The sequence below is a fragment of the Micromys minutus genome (genome assembly GCF_963924665.1).
Source record: "Micromys minutus genome assembly, chromosome: 19".
Lineage (NCBI taxonomy): Eukaryota > Metazoa > Chordata > Mammalia > Rodentia > Muridae > Micromys > Micromys minutus.
In genome coordinates this window covers 41573811-41595766 of record NC_137954.1, presented here as the reverse complement: position 1 = coordinate 41595766, position 21956 = coordinate 41573811, and the positions used below count along the sequence as shown (strand labels likewise).

Genomic DNA, 21956 nt, shown 5'->3' with positions numbered 1-21956 from the left:
AAGGTCTTCGTGAGCTGGGGAGTGGGGACATTGTGGTGGTTTGCCCTGAGCCATCATAGGCGTCGATTCAGCAGAATAGACACAGTCCAGAGTCAAATCTCCCTCCTGTGGAGCACCGGGAAGCTGCATAGAAATGGACACTGCTGACTGGGTCACTCATTCTGAATTCACAGGATGAAGAGCATCTTCCAGCCTTGGGAAACCCTTCTGCACCACACAAGTCTTCTTGCCCTATGATTACATCTTTTCATATAAGGAAACTGAGGCAGAAGAGAAGCACTTTCCCAAGCAATAGGTGATGGGTGACTTCTCTAAGGGCGCGCGCGCGCGTGTGTGTGTGTGTGTATGTGTGTGTGTTGCTAAGTGTAGACAAAAGGGTAACACTGCAGTTAAAGCTGGAGCACCAGTGGGTTTGCACTACAGGCCCCAGAGACTTGAGCTGGGAAAATGAGAGGAGGGCTGAGAAAAAGAAAGAATGAAAGAAAGCTTAGAAAACGTCAAGGAAATTGCGCACGCGCTGCACCCGTCACACCGCGCAGCCAGACAGAAGGAGCTGCCTAGCCAGGGCGTCGTCTTTCAAGGTTTGGGTCCAGTCTGTGGCATATTGGTGCCTCCCCACTGGTCGCCCACCGCACGTTCTCCTGGGACGTGTAGTCTGACGCTAACGGGGTCTCGGAGCACTTGCGTAACTCTGCATCCTACCGCGCAGCCTGCTGGGACATGTAGTCTCAACTTTGCGTGCCCGGGGTACCGGGCGGGCTGCGGGACTCCTACTCCCACAGAGCTTCGCGCTCGCCACGACGTCCTGCTAAGAGCCGCTGCCTCCACCTCTCGGGCTGGGAGGCCTGGGCGTTCCGGGAGACCGAATTGCGGTGTGAGCCGCCGTGGGGACTGCGAAGAGGGCCGGGAGTCAGGGATGGAGCCGCCCGGAGGTGGGCGCTGCCAATGGGCCTAGCCTGAATGTTGGGGAGGCCGGGCACGCCCTGAGGGCGGGTCAGGGGCCCTGGGCGCGGGACCGGAGGTCGCGGGTGGAGGGACGCCACGGACCGGGTTCCCCGGCCGCTGTTGATCAAGCGGCCTGCGGTTTCTCGCAGGTGCTTGAAGCGAGCGGGCGGAGCGGCTGCGACGGACTGGTCACGTCAGCGGGGACATGGCTCATCTCAGGGGCTTTGCGCACCAGGTGAGTGTGGGCGTCGGCGTGCCCTGAGTCTGTGGTTCGAGGTGGAGCAGATTTTGTCCACTTGAGGCGGGAGAGGGGCGGAGGCCGTTTGCCTCGGGGCGCGTCTTCGGGCCGTTGTAGCTCTGGCCTGTGCGACTAACCAGCGTCTGCAGAAGACATGAGCCACAGGGAACCTCTGCCATGTGAGGGGTTCTGCTCTGGAGCTGGTGTGGACAGGTGCAGGAGCCTGCCCTGGGCAGAACCTACTTGACCGAGGCTCGGAGCACCTTCCCAGAAGATGGACTTACCTTTCTTGGCTCACGGGATGTAACCCGGACACGGAACCACTTAGGCAAGGAGATGAGGGCTGCATAGGGTTAGAGGGTTCGGTGGTTTGCTCACTGGAGCCCTTTTCTCGCCTTTATTTATTTTTGTTGTTGTTGTTATTTCAAAGCAAATATGACAGTCGTTAGTGAAGCGGAATAAACTGCTTTGCTGGATGATTTTTCTTCTGGCCTTAGCTGTGGATTTGCTTTTTTAAGGGCTCGGTTTGGTTAGGCTTAGCCTTGACAGTTGCATAGTGAGAGAATCAGTTCTTGAGGACAGTGTAGCCTCTCCCTTCCCCGCCCCCCTTCTCCCTCCATCCTTGAGAATTGGGTGTGCAGACAGGAAGCGTGTCCATCCGCTGCTTGTGGGCAGGAACTGGAGGCAGGGCTCCTTGGAGGAAACCAAACCAGCCTGGAAGACTATTCACAGCTGTTGGGTAGGGCTTTTGTTCCAGCTGTCACAGATGGGATCCTTAGCTTGCTAACCAATGCTGAATTAAGCTAACACATTTTAAATACATTTTTGACATTTCGCCTCTAATTATATAACATACTGAGAGAGAGAAAAATCTGCCTCTAGTTTATTTTTAAGAGGCTCAGGCTTAGCTCCTGTAGGTCCCAGGATGTCAAATTGGAGCTGTGATCTGTGAAGGAGTAGAGAGATGATGGCTAGTGGACCTTTCTCAAAGAGAGAAAACATCCTTTTGTCTTTTTAGGGACTTATGTCTAGCCTAGACATATTTGGCTTCTAAAAGTGACACAAAATCTTTGTAGGTCTGTTTTCTCCCAAGATGGCTGCCATAGACTCTCATGAAACTGTTCCTTTTGTGTGATAAGGCTTGTACTTTCCCCTGTAGCCTGTGCTTTTGCCTTAGATTGCCCTTTACCTAGCTAGTTCCTGCCCATCTCTGAAAGGACTAGATGGTTATGGGCAAGCGCTGTGTGACCATGGTGTTAGTTGAGGATGTGTGCTGAGTTGTTACTCTTGTTTTGGGGAGGTGACACACAGCAGGCATGTTGGCAGATAGGCCAGAGGTTGTAGGTGAAGTATCCTTAGGACAGAATGGAGGAAATATGGGTCTCCCAGTTGTTCAGAGTAAGTTAAATGGCTTGAGTAATGGTTCATAGCACATCCTGTCCAGAAGAGAAATCTTAGCTACCCAGATCAGGATGCTAACTGTCTTTGATTGGCTGGGCTTGGGACTAGGGCTGCTTTGAAGGTTTAAATACAGAGATAGGACCATGCCAGAAAGGTTCCTATCATATTGTTTCTAAGCCAGTCTGATCCACATTGGTAGGTACCCCCCAAAAAAACAGACTTTGAAGACTAGGGTTCCCACTTTCATTGCACAATGCCTAGAACTCTGGCTTTGGGGTTTGTTCTTTTCTCCTTCTCTAAGGTAGTGGTGAGTGAATACCTGTCCTGAAGTATCCTTGGGCTGCTGGAGTGGACCAGTTCTGACTCTCGGTTCCCCAAGAAGAGGGCAATTAAGGATTCTCATTATGTGAGCAGTGTGGGAGGACATGGTGTCTAAGCCTGAGGAGTAGGAAAAGGGCCCCTGAGAATTAGAAGGATACTGGTCCTGGGTTATGTGGTTAGCCTGTGGCTTGAAGTATTTTGGGACCTGCTAGAGCAGGAACAAACAGAAAAACAAAACAACAATAAGACAAGTAAGAAAAGATCTGCTATGTGGACCTTATTCTGTACCTGGCTTTCAGGGCTGGCACTGAGCAGGGAAGTGACCAGAGGCAGAGGTATTTTCACACTGATCACATACACCTTCATCAGTGGTCTCTACACTGATGAGGGGTGAGAGCACATGGTCTGGAGAGATTTTCTGATTGGGCTTGGATCCAGTGCTGATCTTGAAATAGCTGAAGTGTCTGACTTATCAACCACACTTGAGAGTTTTTCTTGGCTTTTCATTTAAGTAGGAGAGGCTGGGATCAAACACTACTTCCGGGCCAGTGCAACCTAAGGAGCCTCAGGCAGACCTTAGCTTTCTCTGCCTGGCCAAATCGCAGTGTGGCCTTTCAGGAGTTCAGGCAGCAGATATGCTCCAAGCATCTACTGCTCACTGAGAGCTGATCTTAGGATATGGCTGTCAGTTTCAATGTGGCTGTGAGAAGAGTCACTTTGGATTGGATTGCACTACCTTTTTCTTTTCTTAAAAAAAAAAGCAACATTTACATTTATTTAGAGATGGGTAGGTCCATATGTACCACAGTGTAGGTGTTAGAAGACCACATGAGAATTGGTTCTCTCCTACTGTGTGAGTTGGGATCAAACCCAGGTTGATAGACTTGGTGACATGTGCTTTTACCCACTTTTTACCATCTCTTGGTCTTGCCTTCTTTTTCTTTTCCTTCCTTCCTCCCTTCCTTTCTTTTTTCTTTTAATAAGATTCATTTACCTTTATGAGTATGCTTGAGTACCTACATATATGTATGTATGTGCACCACATGTGGGGGGTGCTTGAGATCATGTAGGATACAAACCTCAGTCCTCTGTAAGAGCAACAAGTACTCTTAACCACTCTCCAGATCCTGGCCAAAGTAGGGTACATATGGATGCCATAGCTGGTCTACCTAGAGTGCCTACTCTGGGAACTGCATGGAGGTTAGTGGCACATACTCTGGCCTCACAAAGGCAGCTTTGCTTGGAAGGGTCAGGTGTTAAGAACCCTTGTTCCTGGAGCTCTTCCCCAAACTTGTCTCTGGTCTGCCTCATCTTATTCTGCAGAGTTCTTGGCTGGTAAATGGCTAGGGAGTCTGGTTTTCTATGTTACTCTAGTCTTTCCTGGTTAAAAACCTTAGAAATGTAGCAATTCCAGATTGAAATGTCTCTGGAAAGTCTTAGGTTGGGTTTAGTCAGATCTCTAAGACCTATTGCTATGCTCCCAGAGAAAGGGCTATGGCAATTAGGCCTCAGGGAAGCAGGTATTTATGTTTATTCTTTGAGGACAGGCTTTGTAAGAAAACACATAGTACAAGCTCTTCCTAAACACAGAGGGATTGGAGGGATTGGAACCTCAGTACTTACACAGTTGTAAGTAAGTGTGGTTTTGCCTTCTCATGTCTTGCTTTTTTTCCCCGCCCTATGCTGGGGCTTAAACTCTAGGCCTTGGGCATGTTAGGCAAACACTGCCACTGAGTTGTCTTCCTTGCCCTATTCTTTGAACTTGATCATCTCACAGCCCCTATGACCTGTATAGGTTTGTTGCAAGACAACTTACTGGGATTCAGTTCTTTTATTCCTCATGTGGGTCTAGGGAATCAAACTCAGGTTGTTGGGCTTGGTAGTAAGTGCCTTTACTAGATGAATCATCTTATTACTAGGCCTGTTTAGTTCCTTTTAATTGGCACCAAAATACTGTTTGGGGGATATCCTAGCAGGGTTGAAAAACTGGATGAGATTCAACTTTCTCATCCCAGATTTTTTCCAGCTTGGTCAGTACCTTGGAGGGCCATGTGCTTTTCTAGAGTCTACCAGGTATCACCGGTTAGGGTATGGCCCCTCAGTGGTGGCACTGGGAGCCACCGTTTTCTTATCTGTGCAGCCCTGGAGTATCCTCTGTTTCTAATTCAAAAATTATAGTGTAATTTGGACACAGGATTTAGCCTTTTTTATCCTGGTTCTTCCTTTGTAGTGTACTGGTCTTTACACCAGGTACCTTCAACATGGTTGGCTCAGCAATGATTAGGTCTTGTTTGTTTAAATCTGAGACCCACATAGGACAGCTTTGTTGAGTATCTAGAGTCAGGCATCTGAGAAAGTGTTCGACGCAGTGCTGTTATGAGGGTGTAGCTGGCTAGAGGACTGATTTTGGAGTGGAGAAGTATTTCAGTGGGTGTAGCTTTTAGGAGTGTGGAAAATATGTTAGCTTGTGCTAAACTTTAATTTTTGTTTTTAATCTCTATTTATTTATTTACATCTTCAAGACAGGTTTTTTTGGCTTTTTTTTTTGTTTTGTTTTGTTTTTTTTTTTTTTTTTTTTGTTTTTTTTCTGTTTAGCTCTAGTTGTTCTGGAGTTTATTTTATAGAAACCAAGCTAGCCTCAAACTCAGATCTACCTACCTTTGCCTCCTGAGCACTGGGACTAAAGGCATGTACCACCATACCCAGATAAGTTTTATTTTTATTTATCTTTAAATTGTGCATGTGCATGTGCATACATCCTTCAATGCCAGAGACTTAAGATGCCCTGGAGCTAAAGTTCTAGGCAGTTTTGAGAAATTATTAATTATTAATAATTAATTAAAATTTAATTAAAGTTTAAAATAGAATAAAAATACTTTAAGAAAAGTTTTAGGTTTATAGTAAAATGAGGTTTAAAATACTCTTATACACATTCCTACATGTCATTCCTGTCAGGTCTTGGCCTGGATCTTTGTTAGACAACTAATCAAGGCACCTTGAGATGCATTATTTCCTAATCTACATCAGGATTCACTATCAGATCCATTGATCATAGTGTCAGTTGGAGAGTGCAGAGTTATGTTTTTCTGAACAAGGGATAAAAGCAGGAAAGAACTGAGGGGAGTTCCCTTCATTTCCTTACAGTGGGTCATGCCCTCTGTTAGTAGGGCAGTTTCTTCTGACTAGTATTTTCTCTGGTGGCTGTTGCCCATGCAGTGTCCCAACCTTCTTTCCCTCTTGGCTTCTATAGCATTCTCGTGTGGACCCAGAGGAACTCTTCACCAAGCTTGACCGCATTGGCAAGGGCTCATTTGGGGAGGTGTACAAAGGGATCGACAACCACACGAAGGAGGTGGTGGCCATCAAGATCATTGACCTGGAAGAGGCCGAGGATGAGATTGAGGACATCCAACAGGAGATCACTGTGCTCAGCCAATGTGATAGCCCTTATATCACCCGCTACTTCGGCTCCTACCTAAAGGTGCCTACAAGGAGGAGGGGTGTCTGTGGTGGTTGGGGATGGAGCGCTGTGAAGGTTCTGTGCCAGGCTGTCTTCTTTGTTTCCAGAGGGATTAATATGTGCCCAAGGGTAGGAGAGAACAGAGGAGACAGCTGTGGGCACATGGGAATCCCTCTGGAAGGGCAGAGAGGCCCACCCTTCTGATATGTCAGCTTCAGAAAAACAGCCTATTCTCTTGAGAAGTGCCAGTCCTTAAGGGTCAGTAGCTCTAAAGTATCTGTTTATTTGTGGGTATAGTTAGACACAGTCTAAGGGGCCCCTGCAGGCAGTTGACATTTTTGGGGACTGCTTGGAGGGCACTTGGGCCTAGTGCAGAGAAGACTCAGGTACTACTCTGAGCAATTGGTTTTTCCACCTATACCAGAGGCATGGGTAGCTGGGTGGTCAGAGAGGCCTTTTCTCTGTTCCTCCCCCTGGACAGGGTCTATGTAGACCAGGCTGGCCTTCAACTTACAAGAGATCTGCCTGTCTCTGTCTCCAAATATAGGAGTAAGGTGTGTGCCACTTTTAACCTTCCCTTTTTGTTTTTTGGTGCTTTCTTACTGTTTTTGAGACGGGTCTCACTGTGTGGTTCTGTTTATCCAGTCAGTATATGGACCAGGCTGGCCTTAAACTCACAAGATACCCACCAGTCTCTTCCACCACACCTGGCTTGGCCATCCTTTTAATTTTTAATACTGTTTTATTATTATTATTTTTACCTATATGTGCTGGGTGGGGTTATGTATACATGAGTCTGTGTGTGGCTGCAGAGGCCAGAGAGGGTACTGGATCCTCCTGGTATGGAGGTTAGAGGCCTTTGTGACCCACCTGATAAAGGTGTTGGGAGTTGAACTTGGGTCTTCTGAAAAAGAAGCAAGTACTTTTAACTGCCAACCTATCTCTCTAGCCCTTCTTCCCCTTTAAAAACACAATTTGACCTTGAACTGCTGATCTTCCCAAGTGTTGGTGTGATAGGCATTCTACTACCTTTCAGGGGTAGAGCCCTACCCAGGAACTTGCCTGGTATAGTTGCAGTATGGCCCAGCCCTAGCTGACTAATTTGGAGGGTTAGAGGGGGTGGTCTGTGGACCCCACACTTGGGTATTCCCGATTCGTTTGCTGCCCAGGCACTGACAGATTTCTCTGCTCCCAGAGCACCAAGCTATGGATTATCATGGAGTACCTGGGTGGTGGCTCTGCACTGGACTTGGTAAGTTCTGACTCAGGCGGTGAGCTTGTTCTCGAGGGTGGGCTTTCTCAGGCTACCGATCACTGTTCTATATGTTAATCAGGAATCGTCAGTTTCCAAAACAAATCACTGTTTATCTTGCCCTGGTTGATGCTAAAAGAAGTCTTGGGCCTCTACTGTGTTAGGGGCATAGGTACAGGTAGAGCCCCCAGACAGTAAGAGAGTCAGAGCTGTGGTTAACCTATTCTCATCTTTATAGTCACAGAAAAGATTAAAGTAGCTCTTACGTTTTCCGAAAACAGCCTCTGTCACCCCCATTTCTCCTTCTTTCCCCCATTATCTTTGACAGCTGAAAAATATAGGAACTAAGCAACATAAAGGCCCCAGGCTTCTTCAAGGACTCAGAAGCTGGTGGGTAGTGCTGCTTAGGTGCTGTGGTGGTGTGGGTATGGTGACTGCAACTGAAGGTCTGCCCTTCTGTGCTCCTGCAGCTGAAACCTGGTCCTTTGGAGGAGACCTATATTGCCACCATCTTGCGGGAGATCCTGAAAGGCCTGGATTACCTGCACTCAGAGCGCAAGATCCACCGAGACATCAAAGGTCCTGCGGGGTGGGCATGGCTGCAGTTCTGCCCATGACCTAGAAAGGGATGGGCAAATGGAGCTACTAGATTATGGTGCCTGAGGGCATGGGATGTGGGGAGCTCTTCTGCCACCTGGAAACTGGGAGGGGGGTGTATGTCTTATTTTTTACCCCCATTTTTAATAGCCACACTGAGGGTGGAGCATAGGGGATTATACATCCAAAGCAAACATTCTGCTACTGAGCTACTTCTCCAGCCTAGGAAAACCCTCCTAATCTCTCATCACCTAATCTCAGTTTTCATTTATGTGAAGGAAGCCAATTATGTACTAGTACAAGGCAGGATAGGTGTGTGGATTCAGGTGTGGATTTGTGCAGCACTCCTCTGTGGTACAGTCCTGATGAGAACTCACAAAGTTGGGCCAGCCCACCATGAATGACTTGGTGAGGATAGCTGAGCCCTGTGTCACAGTGAGGAATCCTGTGGGCAGAGTGATAGACATCCTGACTAGCCATGTCAGCCATACTGTTCAGTTAGGATCACTATGATTATATATGAAGTGGGTGTCACTACTGTTGGTACTTGTCAGAAAACACAAACATGCCAGGCCCTGGAACAAAGGTAGGAATGCTCTGGTAGGTTCCCCAGATTGCTTACTTCTGCCAGCAATGGCCACTGTCAATGAAAACTAAGTTCCCAAGACATTACCTGGGACTGTCCTCACAGGCCAGAGGCTACTCCCGTTGCTAGTCAGGGAGTCGAATGTAGGGTTATTTTGGGGGCTGAGGAGCCAAGGATGATGCCCACCTGTCCTGTATCAAGCAGCTGCCAACGTGCTGCTCTCAGAGCAGGGTGATGTGAAGCTGGCAGACTTCGGTGTGGCTGGGCAGCTCACAGACACACAAATCAAGAGGAACACATTTGTGGGTACTCCCTTCTGGATGGCACCTGAGGTTATCAAGCAGTCGGCCTATGACTTCAAGGTGAGTTCTGGATGGGAGGTGGGAGTACACTGCCACTGCCTCAAAATGTTTCATGTAGCAACTGTCCTGTGTGATACCCTGTCTAGGCTGACATCTGGTCCCTGGGCATTACAGCCATTGAGCTGGCCAAGGGGGAGCCGCCAAACTCTGACCTCCACCCTATGCGAGTCCTGTTCCTGATTCCCAAGAACAACCCACCCACATTGGAAGGCCACCACAGCAAACCCTTCAAGGAGTTTGTAGAGGCCTGCCTCAATAAGGACCCACGATTCGTAAGGCTTATTCCTACTTGGGCCACCCCAGGCAGCTGAGGGGTTTGGGAAAGTGTATGAAGGGAGGATGTTAACTTGGGGTGGGACAGGGCCCAGCCTTAACATCCTTACCTGTCCTTCCTTGTGTCTTTTGTGAGGGTGGAATTCAGCTCTGACTTTGTCTGTCTCCCTGGCAGCGACCCACTGCCAAGGAACTCCTGAAGCACAAATTCATCACACGCTACACCAAGAAGACCTCCTTTCTCACTGAACTTATTGATCGATATAAGCGCTGGAAGTCTGAGGGGCATGGCGAGGAGTCCAGTTCTGAGGATTCTGACATGTAGGACTCTTTTTTTTTTTTTTTTGGTCCTCAAGAGCTCTCTGGGGCTTGATGCCAGTAGAGGTCTCCTCTCCAGAGGCAGGGCTTGGAGCTTAGTTGCTAGTGGGGAATTTACACTGGGCAGGGAACCTGTAGGCTGAAAGACAGGGCCTTTTGACTTATCACCTGAATGCTGCAGCCTGGACAGAGTTTTCTGCCCACTGTCTAGGGCCTCCTAGGCCAAGAGGCTGCCTCAGAGAATGAGATGTACCTTGGTGCCATGTTTACTTCCAGCCCTTTCTCCATCAGTTCTTCTGATTCTTTATCTTCTTTAGTGATGGCGAGGCTGAGGATGGGGAGCAGGGTCCCATCTGGACGTTTCCTCCAACCATCCGGCCAAGTCCACATAGCAAGCTGCACAAGGGGACTGCTCTGCACAGCTCACAGAAGGTCTGTTCATGCCCTGGGCCAGAGCACTGCCCCATATATACCAGCCTGCCTCAGTTTTCCTGGGGCAGATGATGTGGACTACTGTGTACCAGGCTTTGAGGAGGTCAGCTCCAAAGTGCCCTTGGCCTAAGGCCATATTAAACATTCATTATCTGGGATCTGGGCAAAGAACTTGAGAAGAACAGGACAGAGCGGCATTGAGCTTTCTAGGAGTCAGGCTGAAGCCTGGGTCTGCTGGTGCTTAGGTACAGGCCTGATAAGACCCGATGGCTTGGACTACCTTGTAGTTTGGGAATTGACCCCTGGTCTGTGCTCTGTCAGCCTGCTCAAGACAGATTGAGGAGACAGGAAATGGAGCCTCTCTTTATCTTCATGTACCCAGCGTCTTGCTTTCCCCCTTGCAGCCTGCTGAGCCTATCAAGAGACAGCCAAGGTCCCAGTGCTTGTCCACGCTAGTCCGTCCTGTCTTTGGAGAGGTGAGAGTAGAGCTGAGCCTGTGCTCACGTGGGGCACTGGCTTTGTTCTTTGGAGGTGCTCTGTGCAGAGCAATGGTGTGGTGTTCTAGTGAGCCCTTATTTCTGGGTCTATTGTAACTAGCTATGCACAGGCATATGGTCCCCCTTCCTGAAGAGGATTGTCCCATAAAGCACTGGGAGGAACTGACCTGACCCAGACCCTTTGTGTTCCCAGACCTGTGAAGGTTCTCTGCATTACAATACTAAATGCTTAGCCATCACGTGATTCTTTGAAATTCTTTTGAAGACAAAGGATTGTTGGGTCTGTCCTAGGCCAGGGAGGTGATTCCTTGCTGGCCACATGACCTTGTGTCACTGTAGCCTGATGTTAGAATAATAGTGCAGCCAGGAATGAATGTTCACATGTGGATTTGAAGCTCAGTAGGTTGTAGACAATAAGTTATCAATCGGTGGGTGACCTAGAGCTCAGAGAGGGAGGACAGTATTTAGATGAATGGAATAGCCAAGTATCTCTCCCCGAGGAGAGTGACCTTAGCCAGAATAGGAACAGCCACTTAGGGTTGTGTTGTGAACAGTGTGCAGTGTTGCCCAGGGCTGAGAAGGTGACTCCTTAGGTAAGAGTACACTCAGGAGTGCAAGTCCCAGAAATGGTTATTGACACTCTGTAGTCTGATCTAGGATGTCTGTGCTAATTTCTAAATCAGACTGGATCCATTTGATTATTTCCTTACCTTCAGTCTGTAAGAAACCATATGATTCTGACCTCTTGGTAACCCAAGTCAGGGGAGAGAGGAGCTTCAAGCTGGAAGAGCCATAGTGTCCTCATCAACAGGCAGGGTGCACTACCAGTGCACTGCTATGTCTTGCTTCCTGGATGTCTTCCAAATCTGAATCTCAGGTAAGATGCCAGTTAGGTACATGATCTCTCTGCAGCTCAAAGAGAAGCACAAGCAGAGCGGTGGGAGCGTGGGTGCCCTGGAGGAGCTAGAGAATGCCTTCAGCCTGGCTGAGGAATCCTGCCCTGGCATCTCAGACAAGCTGATGCTGCATCTGGTGGAGCGTGTGCAGAGGTGAGCACAGGTCACCAACCTAGGAGGATATCCCCACAGGGGAACTGAACACAAAATGATCCCTAGGACTCATTCTTGGGAAACGCTGGTTCATTCCTCCTTTGTCAGGGTTAGCATGCTCTCTTTGTCTTTGGAGATAGAGAGGGAAAGGCAAGTGGGCTTCTTGTGGCTTTGAGCTATGCAGGAAGGTTGGACCCTCATTCTCAGGCAGTGTCTGGACAAAATTCCATGGCAAAATGGCTGAGTGACAGAGCATTGTGTACAGCTGACTTCTGATCTTTCTACTTGGTAGCTTCATAGAAGTTCTGTGTCCCAAGACCAGTATGGATGCTTGTAAGCCCAGGGTGTGCTTGCTACTGATGGGGAACCCTGAGCTGACACATGCCTATGTAGGGACAGGCAAGGTAAACACTGACTCTTCCATGGCAGCCCCACAGGCTCAGGGTTCCGGAGCTGTTACAGGCAGATGTACCAGTTCCTCCTCCGTTATGCTCTGGATCCTGCTCTTGCATACTGGGAGATACCCACCCTGGTTCTGAGTAGTAGGGTTTGGTTTAGTTGACACTGATTCCATCTTGATATGCTGCTGGTGAAAGTGCTGTGAACTGTACATGTCAGATGCATGCAAGGTGTTCCTGAAGTGCATATCTAGGCAACAGAGTCCAGAGACGGTAATGGTACCTTTCACTTAACAGGTTCTCACACAGCAGGAACCACCTGACATCTACCCGCTGAACAACTGAATGCACTACTCTTCACAGAGAGGGAGAAGAATGTTTTTTGTTTTGAGCTCTAAAGGACTGACTTGGAAGCCCTCTGGTATTGTGTTGCAACTGTAAAGACCAACCAGCCTGTAGGCTTCACAAGCCATGTTATCTTCCTTCTGCCCTACCTACAGCAGCCCCTCAACACCTGTGTTCACCTCCTTGGTTGATGGAAGCTGTGACAGGCACCCAGGAGCCCTTACAGAACTGGGCAGCAACTTGGGAGGCTGGTGTGACTATAGACTCCTCGGTCCCTGCGGCGGGTAGACCAAGAGCATAACTATTGGGCAGCTCTGGCTCTTCCTCTACACCAGGAACATTTCTTGAGGGCTCATGGGGCCCAAGATGGTCATAATTTGCCTTGTGGTGTCAGTTCAGGTACTGTGTTTTTTCATGAGTACTCAAATCGTCCAAAATATTTTGGGTTTTTTTTTTTTTTTTTTTTTTAAGAATATTGAACTTCCTGAGTATTCTGACAGTAAGTGTTAGTTTTCATAGAGCATTGAAAGCCCTACCATTTCAATAAAGACCTGGATTGGAAACATTCTGATGTACAGAGCTTGGCCAGATGGGATTTCTGTAGCTAATGAGCCAGTGTCCCTTCTAAATGTTGTCATATAACCTGTCAGTTTCTGTTGGCCTTCTGAAGAGCAAAGTAGGGCAGAGAGGGATGCTGGTAGGTGGGGAGATGTCCTTTTATTTTAAACCGCATGGGTGAACAGGCATCAGGCCTGTCCTATAATGAGAAACACTGGGATTTGATGAGACTTGCTGGGGGTGGATGGTCTTTGTTTTCCACTGGTCTAGCAGGTATGTGGGATGGGAACCAGGATAGCATTTGCTACACTCTGGTTTTGCTATGATCTGGAGTGACATGAGCCGGTCACATAAGCCTGAGTAGAGTGCTAGACTGAGGCTTCAGGTAGAGAAGTAGAAGCAACTCAACCTGTATTTGGGGCTAGTCCTCAGCCAGACTATCATGTTCATTAAACTGAGGCCCTGCCCCCACAACTTCCTTTTCATGGACCTCAGACATGTGCCTCAGCCATCATGAGTCTTCACTGTTTCTTGAGGTTGGGGGGAAAGCAGAACCCCTACTAGAGGTCTTACGAGGCCCATTCTAGGGTCCGTGCCATCTGGTAGGAAGATGACACCAGTTGTTCAGTGCCTAAGATGATGCTTACACTCCCTGTAAAGCATCTGTCATAGGTTCTTGTCCAAGCAGGGTGAAGGACATGCCTCCTTTTCTCTGGCCTCGGCCTCCAGCCCGGGAGAGAGGTGTGAGCAGTCCTGAGTGAAACTTGGGGGTCTCCCTGGAGAGCTGCTGGCCCTTTTGATGACTTCCATCCACCTGTGAAAAGAGTCAAACCAGTGAGTATAAACTCACATACCTTCCCAAGAATGACTGACTAAAAATACAGCTAGTTCTTGCTGTGCAAGCATGAGGAACAGAGTTTCATCCTTAGCCCCTGAATAAAAAGCTAGACATGTCCACTTATAATTCTAGCACTGAGGTAGAGATGGGTTTGCTGCTTATCCAGCCCAGCCTAATAAGTGAGACACCAGTCTCATTCTCATAAAACAAGGTAGATTGTGCCAGTGCCTCAGCATGTAACACAACATGCAAGCCTAGCAGCCTGAATTCGATCCCCAGAACCCACATAAATGTACATGGCAAAACCAACTCCATAAAGTTGTCCTCTGACCTCCACATGGGAGTAGTACACATGCCTTCCCCACAATTAAAAAAAAAAAAAAAAAAAAAAAGGATGGCTCCAGAGGTTGTCCTTTGGTCACTGTATGTATGTGCACTGCTGTTCACAAACATGAATATAAACACTAGTTGACCCTTGGTTTCTAGGAACTGGGAAATTTGCCTCAGGCTATGAGTGGCAACAAACAAAAGCATGGCAGAATCACCTTTCAAATGTGTACTTGCTCTCAGCCCGGAAGAAGTAGACATGAGATTTGAATTGGAGCTTGAAAACGAAGTCTTTGTGGATGCTGTCGGTTTCCCTAGGGAGGCTTACACTGTAACCCAATAGTGGGAGGCTGGCCAGGGGGTAGTCATCCTGCAAGTCAGCACAGAAACAGGGTCACTGGGGACCAGGATGCAGGTGTGCACTGGAGAGGGAGCCCATTATGCCTCCCCAGCCCTTCACTTGGTACCCCTGGCTCTTCTAAGAAAATGGTAGTTTGTACAGAGGGACCCTGTACTAATCCCATTTTCATAAGAAGGTGCTGTAATGGTGGGCTCAGCTTCAAACTGAAGAGGAAATAAGCAGATAGGTGTGTTAGACTCTTTGTGCCTAGACCCCAGTAAGGCTTAACATACCTGATGTGTTTTATAGAAGAACAAGCAGAAGTTGGTAAAGACCACCCAGAGCTTCTGCCAGCCATTACTGTTCTTGAACTTTCTCAGCAGATATCCTGAAAGCTGGTTCTGTCAGAAAAGGGCATAAAAGCACATTGCCTTCACTAGAATCCTGAGGCTTGCTCAGCAGTTGCCACTAGTTCCATGATCCTGCCATCTAGCCAGAATACCCACACAGGTCTCTGCCATACTTAATATCTTTTTTCTTTTTGCTTCCCCCAAGATAGGCTTTTTCTGTGTAGCCCTGGCTGTCCTGGAACTCATTTTGTAGATCAGGTTAGCCTTAAACTCAGGTCTGCCTGCCTCTGCCTCTGCCTCCCAACTGCTGGGATTATAGGTGTGTACCACCATTCCTGGCTGATGATCAGCTTTTTTTTTTTTTTTTTTTTTTTTAAATAAATACGGTTGTGCATACTTAAGACCTGACAACTGGATGTTAGTCTGGATCGATGTCCCAAACAAGTAGGATACTTTCTCGTTCTAATATGTAATAAAATCAGTTTTACGACAAAAGAACATTTACAAACTTACAAGAGAGGAAGATGAGGGTGGTTATAACACACTGAGCCAAGTCTGGAAGGCTCTTTGAAGTTATGGGGAAGGTATTTAAGTGCAGCAGTAGACGAGGTCTCACCAGCCTCCTGTCTGCAGGGCCTGTCTCTAATACGTGCTTCCAGGCTTCCCAAGAGTTCCCTGTCTACTTTGATATGGAAGTGTCTCAGGCCTCATTAGGGATTTGCTGTTTTGACTCCTACAGTCTTGAGCCTTGAGCCAGACTTGGGGATGGGCCAGAGGAGAATTTGGAGTCGGGTGCAGGGAGCAAGTCTAGGAGTAAGTGTGTAGAGGTGCTAGGCAGAATAATGAGGTTTTATGAAGCCAGATGTGTACAAGCACTAATTCTGTAAGTGGGGTAATCATGAGCCCACAATGGGAAGTTTGAGTAGACCAGGGAGAGCACTGTCCTGTGGGCTTTTTGGCAAATCCCAGCATAGATGAACTGCTGCCTCTGCTCAGTATCCTCACAAGATGCCAGGTAGCATTTGTTGTGGCATTCCTTTCCAAAGAGAGCTAAAGTAGATAACTGAGATGTGACCTGGTTTCTGTCAGTGGAGGAGGGGAGCAGGAGGAAGCTGTCTGACTGCTCCTCCCCAGTAGCCAGCATACCAGGATGGGGGGGGGTGAGTGGGTGGCTCACATGTATGCTCACGGCAGCCATACCTCAACAGCTGCACTGTGGTCCGCTCTGGACACGCTTGTGTTCCGGTACCAGCACACATGCATTGTGGTATTGGCACGGTGCTGGCTGTTCCCCTCCAGGGAGCCCTGGGTTCCTCGACCATCTTCTGACTCTTCCAGAGAGACTTCATCGGAAGATCCTGAGGAAAGTTAGCAGCTGGTACCACCCACCCATGATGCTCCTCCAGGATGTGGGAAATAGGCCCTTAGTACCCAATCAGAAGCCAGACAAAAATCATGGTGCTCCAATAGCTCAAGAACTCTTCCACCTAGGAATGGCCACCAGTTTTTTCTTATGTGGGAAGGAGACTCATGGGATCTGGCAGGCTGGCAAGCCCAGGAAAGCAATTTTTAGAAACGCTTTCAGAGTGACAGAGGGGATCTCCTGGGGCATCTTAAGTCAGAACTCACTGGGGGTACGAGTATACACCGGGCCTCCCAGCAGCACTGGTGTGTCACCAATATTCTTGGCTGCCTGGATTGCTGCGTTCAGGTCCTGCATCCACTTTTCCTTTTCTAGCCGAGTGCTGTAAAGGAGAAAGTCAAGTTAGCTGCCTCCTTGTGGAAGCTCTTTCTAGTCTGGAGTCCTGTCCTTTGTATCGGGACAGGTCTGGTTTGGGCATCTGCGCTATTCCCTGGATCTTGAGGATGGTCAGAAACATGCTTTCTCCAGCCTGTTACTGGGAGGAGCTGGGGAAGCAGGGTAGGCATCAGTGCTGGAATTAGTGAGTTTATGATTAAAAGTCTCACTTCAATCTCATAAGATGGGATTTGGTTCTTGATTAAGATGGCATTTCCTGGTGGAGAAAAACTAGATGAGATTTCACTGAGCAGGGTTTGTACCTGAAGAATTCACTGGTATGCTCTGACCCCAAGTTGGCTTTCACCATTGTCCTAATCTACTCCTTGTCTGGGGGCTAGAGGGCTGGTGCTATGACCAGTTTTCATGAACTCTACAGACATCTCAGAAGCACCCTGGTTGACTTTTGAAAAACAAAAGTCAGTCATCCTTCCCTGTCTACAAGGGGAAAGATAGTCTTTTGCCTGCATAACCTGGAAACAGCTGAGTCCCATGAGGGAGGTAGAGTCCAGAGGTTGGTACTGAAGTCCTCATCCCTGTAGCAGGCCCTGTTCTGACTGAGTCATGAAGAAGGCCCATACCTGGCTGCCACCACAATTGTTTTTTGAGCTGCATAGATGGTGAAGCAATGAGGAACAGACCATTCATTCTCACTTTCTTCTACCTGTGGGTGAGAGAAGGGGTAGCATGCTGTGGGCCAGGAGAAGGTTAATTTAGCCTAAAGCTGAGGCAAATGACTACCAATAATACTAGACGCCGCTGGCTTGGAAGGCTTGTACAATCCAAGTCTATGTAACTACAGGGGAAGTACAGGAGGCACACTTGTGTCCCTACAGTATGGCAGCTGCTGCCAAGTGACTGAGGTCTGCTCTAGAGACACCGAAATACTCACCGGTGGGTCCAACACTATTAGCTGAAAATCAAGCAAAGAAGATGTTGAGCATTTCAGTACAAGGATCTGGAAAACTCATCATCCTGGGACTAAAATCTTTATCAGATGCAAAAAGGAAAACCATTGTGTACTGACTGATCTCAGCCAGATCATACTGATCTGATGGAACAATTCCAAGATGAAATATTACCAAATCAAAACTAAAACCATATACAGCAAGTGTCCTGGTACCAAGCAAGGAAGATTTAAAGATGCAAGGATTGAAACTAGAAAGCTTAGAAACAGAATTAATCCTATCTGAAGTCAGCAAAAGTGATCATGTCTTTACAGACTGAGAACGTCATTGCTGAAAACCAACATTCCTGACGGTTCATCTCTGTGACATAAGGAAAGTGCTTTAACATGATCAAGTGATTCTCAAGCTAAGAGCTATTCTCTAAATAGTTTGGATAAGGAGGCATACTATGTAGCCCTGGGACTGCCCATTATAGATGGCTCCAAAGAATGGACAGTTCCCTATACAGAGCACATAGGACAAAAATCACCGAATTCCTCTCTCAACAAGAAAGATCTGACATCCTGCTAGTCATTTGTTAGAATGTGGCCTGTTAGTCTTCCCCCAGGTTAATATTTAAATTTCATGTTGAAATGCCAATGGTGCTTTGGAATGAAATTTGTCTGACTCCAAAGTTTATTTGAAATACTTAAATGCATTTTTAAAAGTACATAGTATGTATATGATGTGTGTGCACATGCACACAGTTATCTCCTTCCACTTTTAAATGGATTCCAGGAAACCCAACTTGAGTTGTCAAGCTTGCACACCAAATATTTTATATACAGAGCTATTCTGCTGGCCTGCAAAGAAAATTTTAAAAGGGATAAGGATGGCGTGGGATGCAGTCCCCACAGAGCGATGGTTTGCAGTGTGGATGACACTGGTAGAGTAGAAGATACTGCTTTAAGCAAAGGGCAAGATGAAGGTTATCACATAACATGAAGAATTTAACAGATAATGGGGGAAAAGGTTACATCCTTAACCAGTTATATCTAACAAATTCTAGACATACTGAAAATGAAAAACAGGGCTGAAGAGATGACTCAGCAGTCAAGAATGCTTGCTGTTTCTTCAGAAAACCAGAGTTTGGTTCCTAGCGCCTACTTTGACAGCTCACAATCATCTGTTAAGTCCAGCCTCCAGTGTCACCAGTACACATATGCATATACCCACACAAAGAAACACATTAAAATACAACTTAAAAATATTAAGTGTCGTTAGATGGCACATGCCATTAATACCAGCAGGGGCAGGTCCTGGCTGTTAGTTTGAAGCCAGCCTGGTTTACATGTCCCAAGACAACTGGGGCTACATAGGAAGACCATGTCAGAATACCAAAATTAAAAGCCTATAACATATCATGTCTAGCCTAACAGAACTAAATAAAGCCCTCAAAGAAAAGGTGGGAAGCGCCTGCCTCGGCAACATGTTTAAATCATTCCTTCAACAAATGATTATGTCATACATCAGAGGGCATTCCATATGTTAAGAGGCTATTCCAAAATAAAACACCTGTACAGGATGAAGTTTTAAGTTCCACTAAATTATGGAGAAACTAAAAAAGGTAATTACTACTTGACAAAAAATATTTGTGACCTGGGTCTGAGCAGATGACTCACTTCAGATCATCAAGTCCCATGTAAAGAGCTGGCTGTACTGATGGACATCTGTAATCCAGAACTAGACAGAGATTGGCAGATCCCAGCAGCCCACGGGCTATTGGCTAAACTGATGAGTTCTAGGTTCAGTAAGAGACTCTGTCCTAAAAAAATAGGGTGGAAAACAACTCCAAAGATGCCTGCTGTTGACCCCACATTCATGCATATCCCCATAGACATGCACATTTAGAACTCACTGTGAGCAGCTGACTGGTGCTTCTGCTGGACAGTGATGAACAAAGACACTCAAAGCGACTGTGAGAATGAACTTGAAGATGTTTGAGAGACACAGTCCAATAATGTGGTACACACTCTTAAAAGACCATACTTAGCCAAATGGAATGTGAGATTAGGCACACAAGTGTCATGCTTGTCACTAGTCTCCTCTGCTGTACCAGAGAAGTCAGAGAATGTAACAGTGCTCAGGATGAGTTACTGAGAAAAAAGCCAGTGTTGCTCACAAAGCAGCTTGTGCAAAGTGTTACCTGGCAAAGAAGTCACCATAGCTAAACCTGAGTGCTGTTGTCGATTTTCAGGGCTTTCCTACAGGAATGTGTATTTTCAAAGTAAAACCATTAAACAGTGGGGTTGTCTTCCAGGGGTGGCCCCTTGCCAGCAAAGTAGAGTCACATATTACAAAGGTCTGTTTCAGGGAGAGCAGAGGCCTACGGAGTCGGTAAGAAGCCTAGCATGCTGCTGTGGTAGACACCACCACAAGGGGCAGTGTGGGAGAGAGGAGATGACCATTGCACTGAGATGTCAGGGACATGGAAACATGCTTCACTGCCCTTGCCTTTGATGTCTCCAGGACAAGTTTCAGGCCAGGTTCCAAGCACGACACGAAAGGAAAACAGCCTCTAAATCTTCCTGACTCTCTGTGACTTTAAATGGGTTTTAATTTTGTTTCCGAAATTCGTTTTGAGATTCTTTTTTTTATGTATACAGATGTGTGCCTGCGTGTGTATCTGTGTATCACATGCATGTAGTGCCTATGGAGACAAGAAGAGGTGTTGGGTCCCCTGTGACTAGAGTCACAGATGGTTGTTAGCTACCATGTGTATGTTGGGAATCAAGTGCTGAGCCTTTTCTCCCCCTTTTATTTTGTGTGTGTCTGTGAAAGGGTGCCCAGAGACGGCACTAAGTCCCTTGGTGCCTGAGTTACAGGCAGTTGTGAGCTGTCTGACATGGGTGCTGGGAACTGAACTTGTATCATCTGGAAGAACAGTGAACATTCCTAGACCACTGAGCCATTTCTACAGCTCTTAACCAGGGTTCTCATCAACCCCCAAAGGTCATCCCATTTCAGACATCCTTGTGGGTACATATGCAGGTATTTAGAATGCCCCCAGCAGCTTTGAATCAAGCATAGTCCAGTAAACACAGGCCTATGTCTGCCTATGGCAATTGCTTTTGGATAAAATTCTTAAACTACATGGCATGTGAAAGTAGCTGACTACCAAAACTGATTCCAAGTTGAGGGGCAGGTAAGCATACTGTCAGGTTCTAAAGGAGTCATAGCTAGAGTCTAAAGGGTCCAGGCCGATCCAGAAAGCTGCCCGTTGGCTGAATATGGTGCAGTCTGGATGGAGTTCAGGAAGAACAATAGCCTTGAGGAACTGAGGCACACAAGAAAAGTCCAACAGATTTGCTTAATATGTTGCCTGCTCACCACTGAAAAATCCCACATACTTGTCATTGTATATGAGAGGTGGGGCAGAAGCCCAGCCCAGTACCTAAAGACAAGCCTCAGGTAAGCCTGACACCACTCACCAGCATGCCACGGAGTGGAAGGAAGCCACGAATCCGAAAATGACTGGCCCCTGTGACGCTTTTGCTTGTATACAGCAACATATCTGAGAACTGGGGGAGGAGAAGCCTTTTAGATATGTGAACTGTACAATCAAGGGACAAAGTTTCAACGTAAGTATAATTAGACTCTGATGAACTGTAAACGGCCATTATGTTTTTACCAGATCTATGCAAGATTACTGGAGATTGCTGGGGAGAAAAAAATCACGTCTTTGATCCTCTTTTGACCAGATATATGTAGTAGCCACATGAGCCAGCAGAATTAGGGGGCCAGCCACTGTCCCTCTAGTCTGGCCTAGCTAGTAGGAGCAGCCAGGAGCTCTAGATGGTGCAGTCAGCTCCTCAGTGCATGGAGCAGGTCTGGGCCACTTGGAAAGAAAGCCTGGGAAGATGAGGACACATGGCCAGGTCCTCTGTTCCCATGTTCCTATGCTAGCATTGAGACCTCCTGGGCTGTCACAGGGCCACCAGCACATTTCTATAAGCCATTTTTATGTTGGCTCTGCTGTCCTCCCAGAATGTGGGATAGGACCAAACGGGCCAGCGCAGGCAAAGCAGCTGCTTCCTGTCCCTCCTGAATCCTCATGTGACTGTGAGCTGCCACCTGGGATGAAGTTTCTTAGAGCTGAGGTGGGTGGTAGTCAGGGGGACAAGTCTCCTGACAACACTACACCCACTGATTCCACCCCCTCCCAGATTGGAGATGCAGTATGGGGTACAGTGGGAAACATACCAGAAAAAACATCCTCTGTTGCAGGCCCTTCTTGGTGAGCTTGTGAAGACAACCCTCACGGATGAACTCCTGAAAGACAAGGAGGGTTCCCATGAGCAAGAGTACAGCAGTCCTGTGCTAG

General features: G+C 47.4%; 2 protein-coding genes across 3 annotated transcripts in view; one reads left to right on the top strand and one right to left on the bottom strand.

Annotated features, from left to right (window-relative positions):
- The first annotated feature begins 761 nt into the window (after positions 1-761).
- Positions 762-13040, top strand: STK25 (serine/threonine kinase 25). Its single transcript, XM_080933020.1, has 12 exons — positions 762-932; positions 1095-1180; positions 6156-6386; positions 7561-7617; positions 8088-8196; positions 9005-9162; positions 9249-9434; positions 9611-9756; positions 10071-10185; positions 10590-10661; positions 11595-11731; positions 12427-13040. Exons 2-12 carry the CDS (start codon positions 1151-1153, stop codon positions 12464-12466), a joined length of 1281 nt encoding a protein of 426 aa, XP_080789146.1. The 5' UTR covers positions 762-932; positions 1095-1150; the 3' UTR covers positions 12467-13040.
- Positions 13041-13162: 122 nt separating this feature from the next.
- FARP2 (FERM, ARH/RhoGEF and pleckstrin domain protein 2) overlaps positions 13163-21956 on the bottom strand; it is a 96117-nt gene continuing 87323 nt past the window's right edge. For both annotated transcript variants that reach the window (XM_080933018.1, XM_080933019.1), the window contains exons 20-27: positions 21836-21904; positions 21064-21153; positions 17267-17349; positions 16517-16632; positions 16088-16245; positions 14831-14938; positions 14416-14567; positions 13163-13846 (exon numbers count right to left, since the gene is read on the bottom strand). In XM_080933018.1, the coding sequence (XP_080789144.1) occupies positions 13699-13846; positions 14416-14567; positions 14831-14938; positions 16088-16245; positions 16517-16632; positions 17267-17349; positions 21064-21153; positions 21836-21904 (924 nt within the window). In that variant the 3' untranslated portion in view covers positions 13163-13698. The remainder of the gene's footprint in view (positions 13847-14415; positions 14568-14830; positions 14939-16087; positions 16246-16516; positions 16633-17266; positions 17350-21063; positions 21154-21835; positions 21905-21956) is intronic.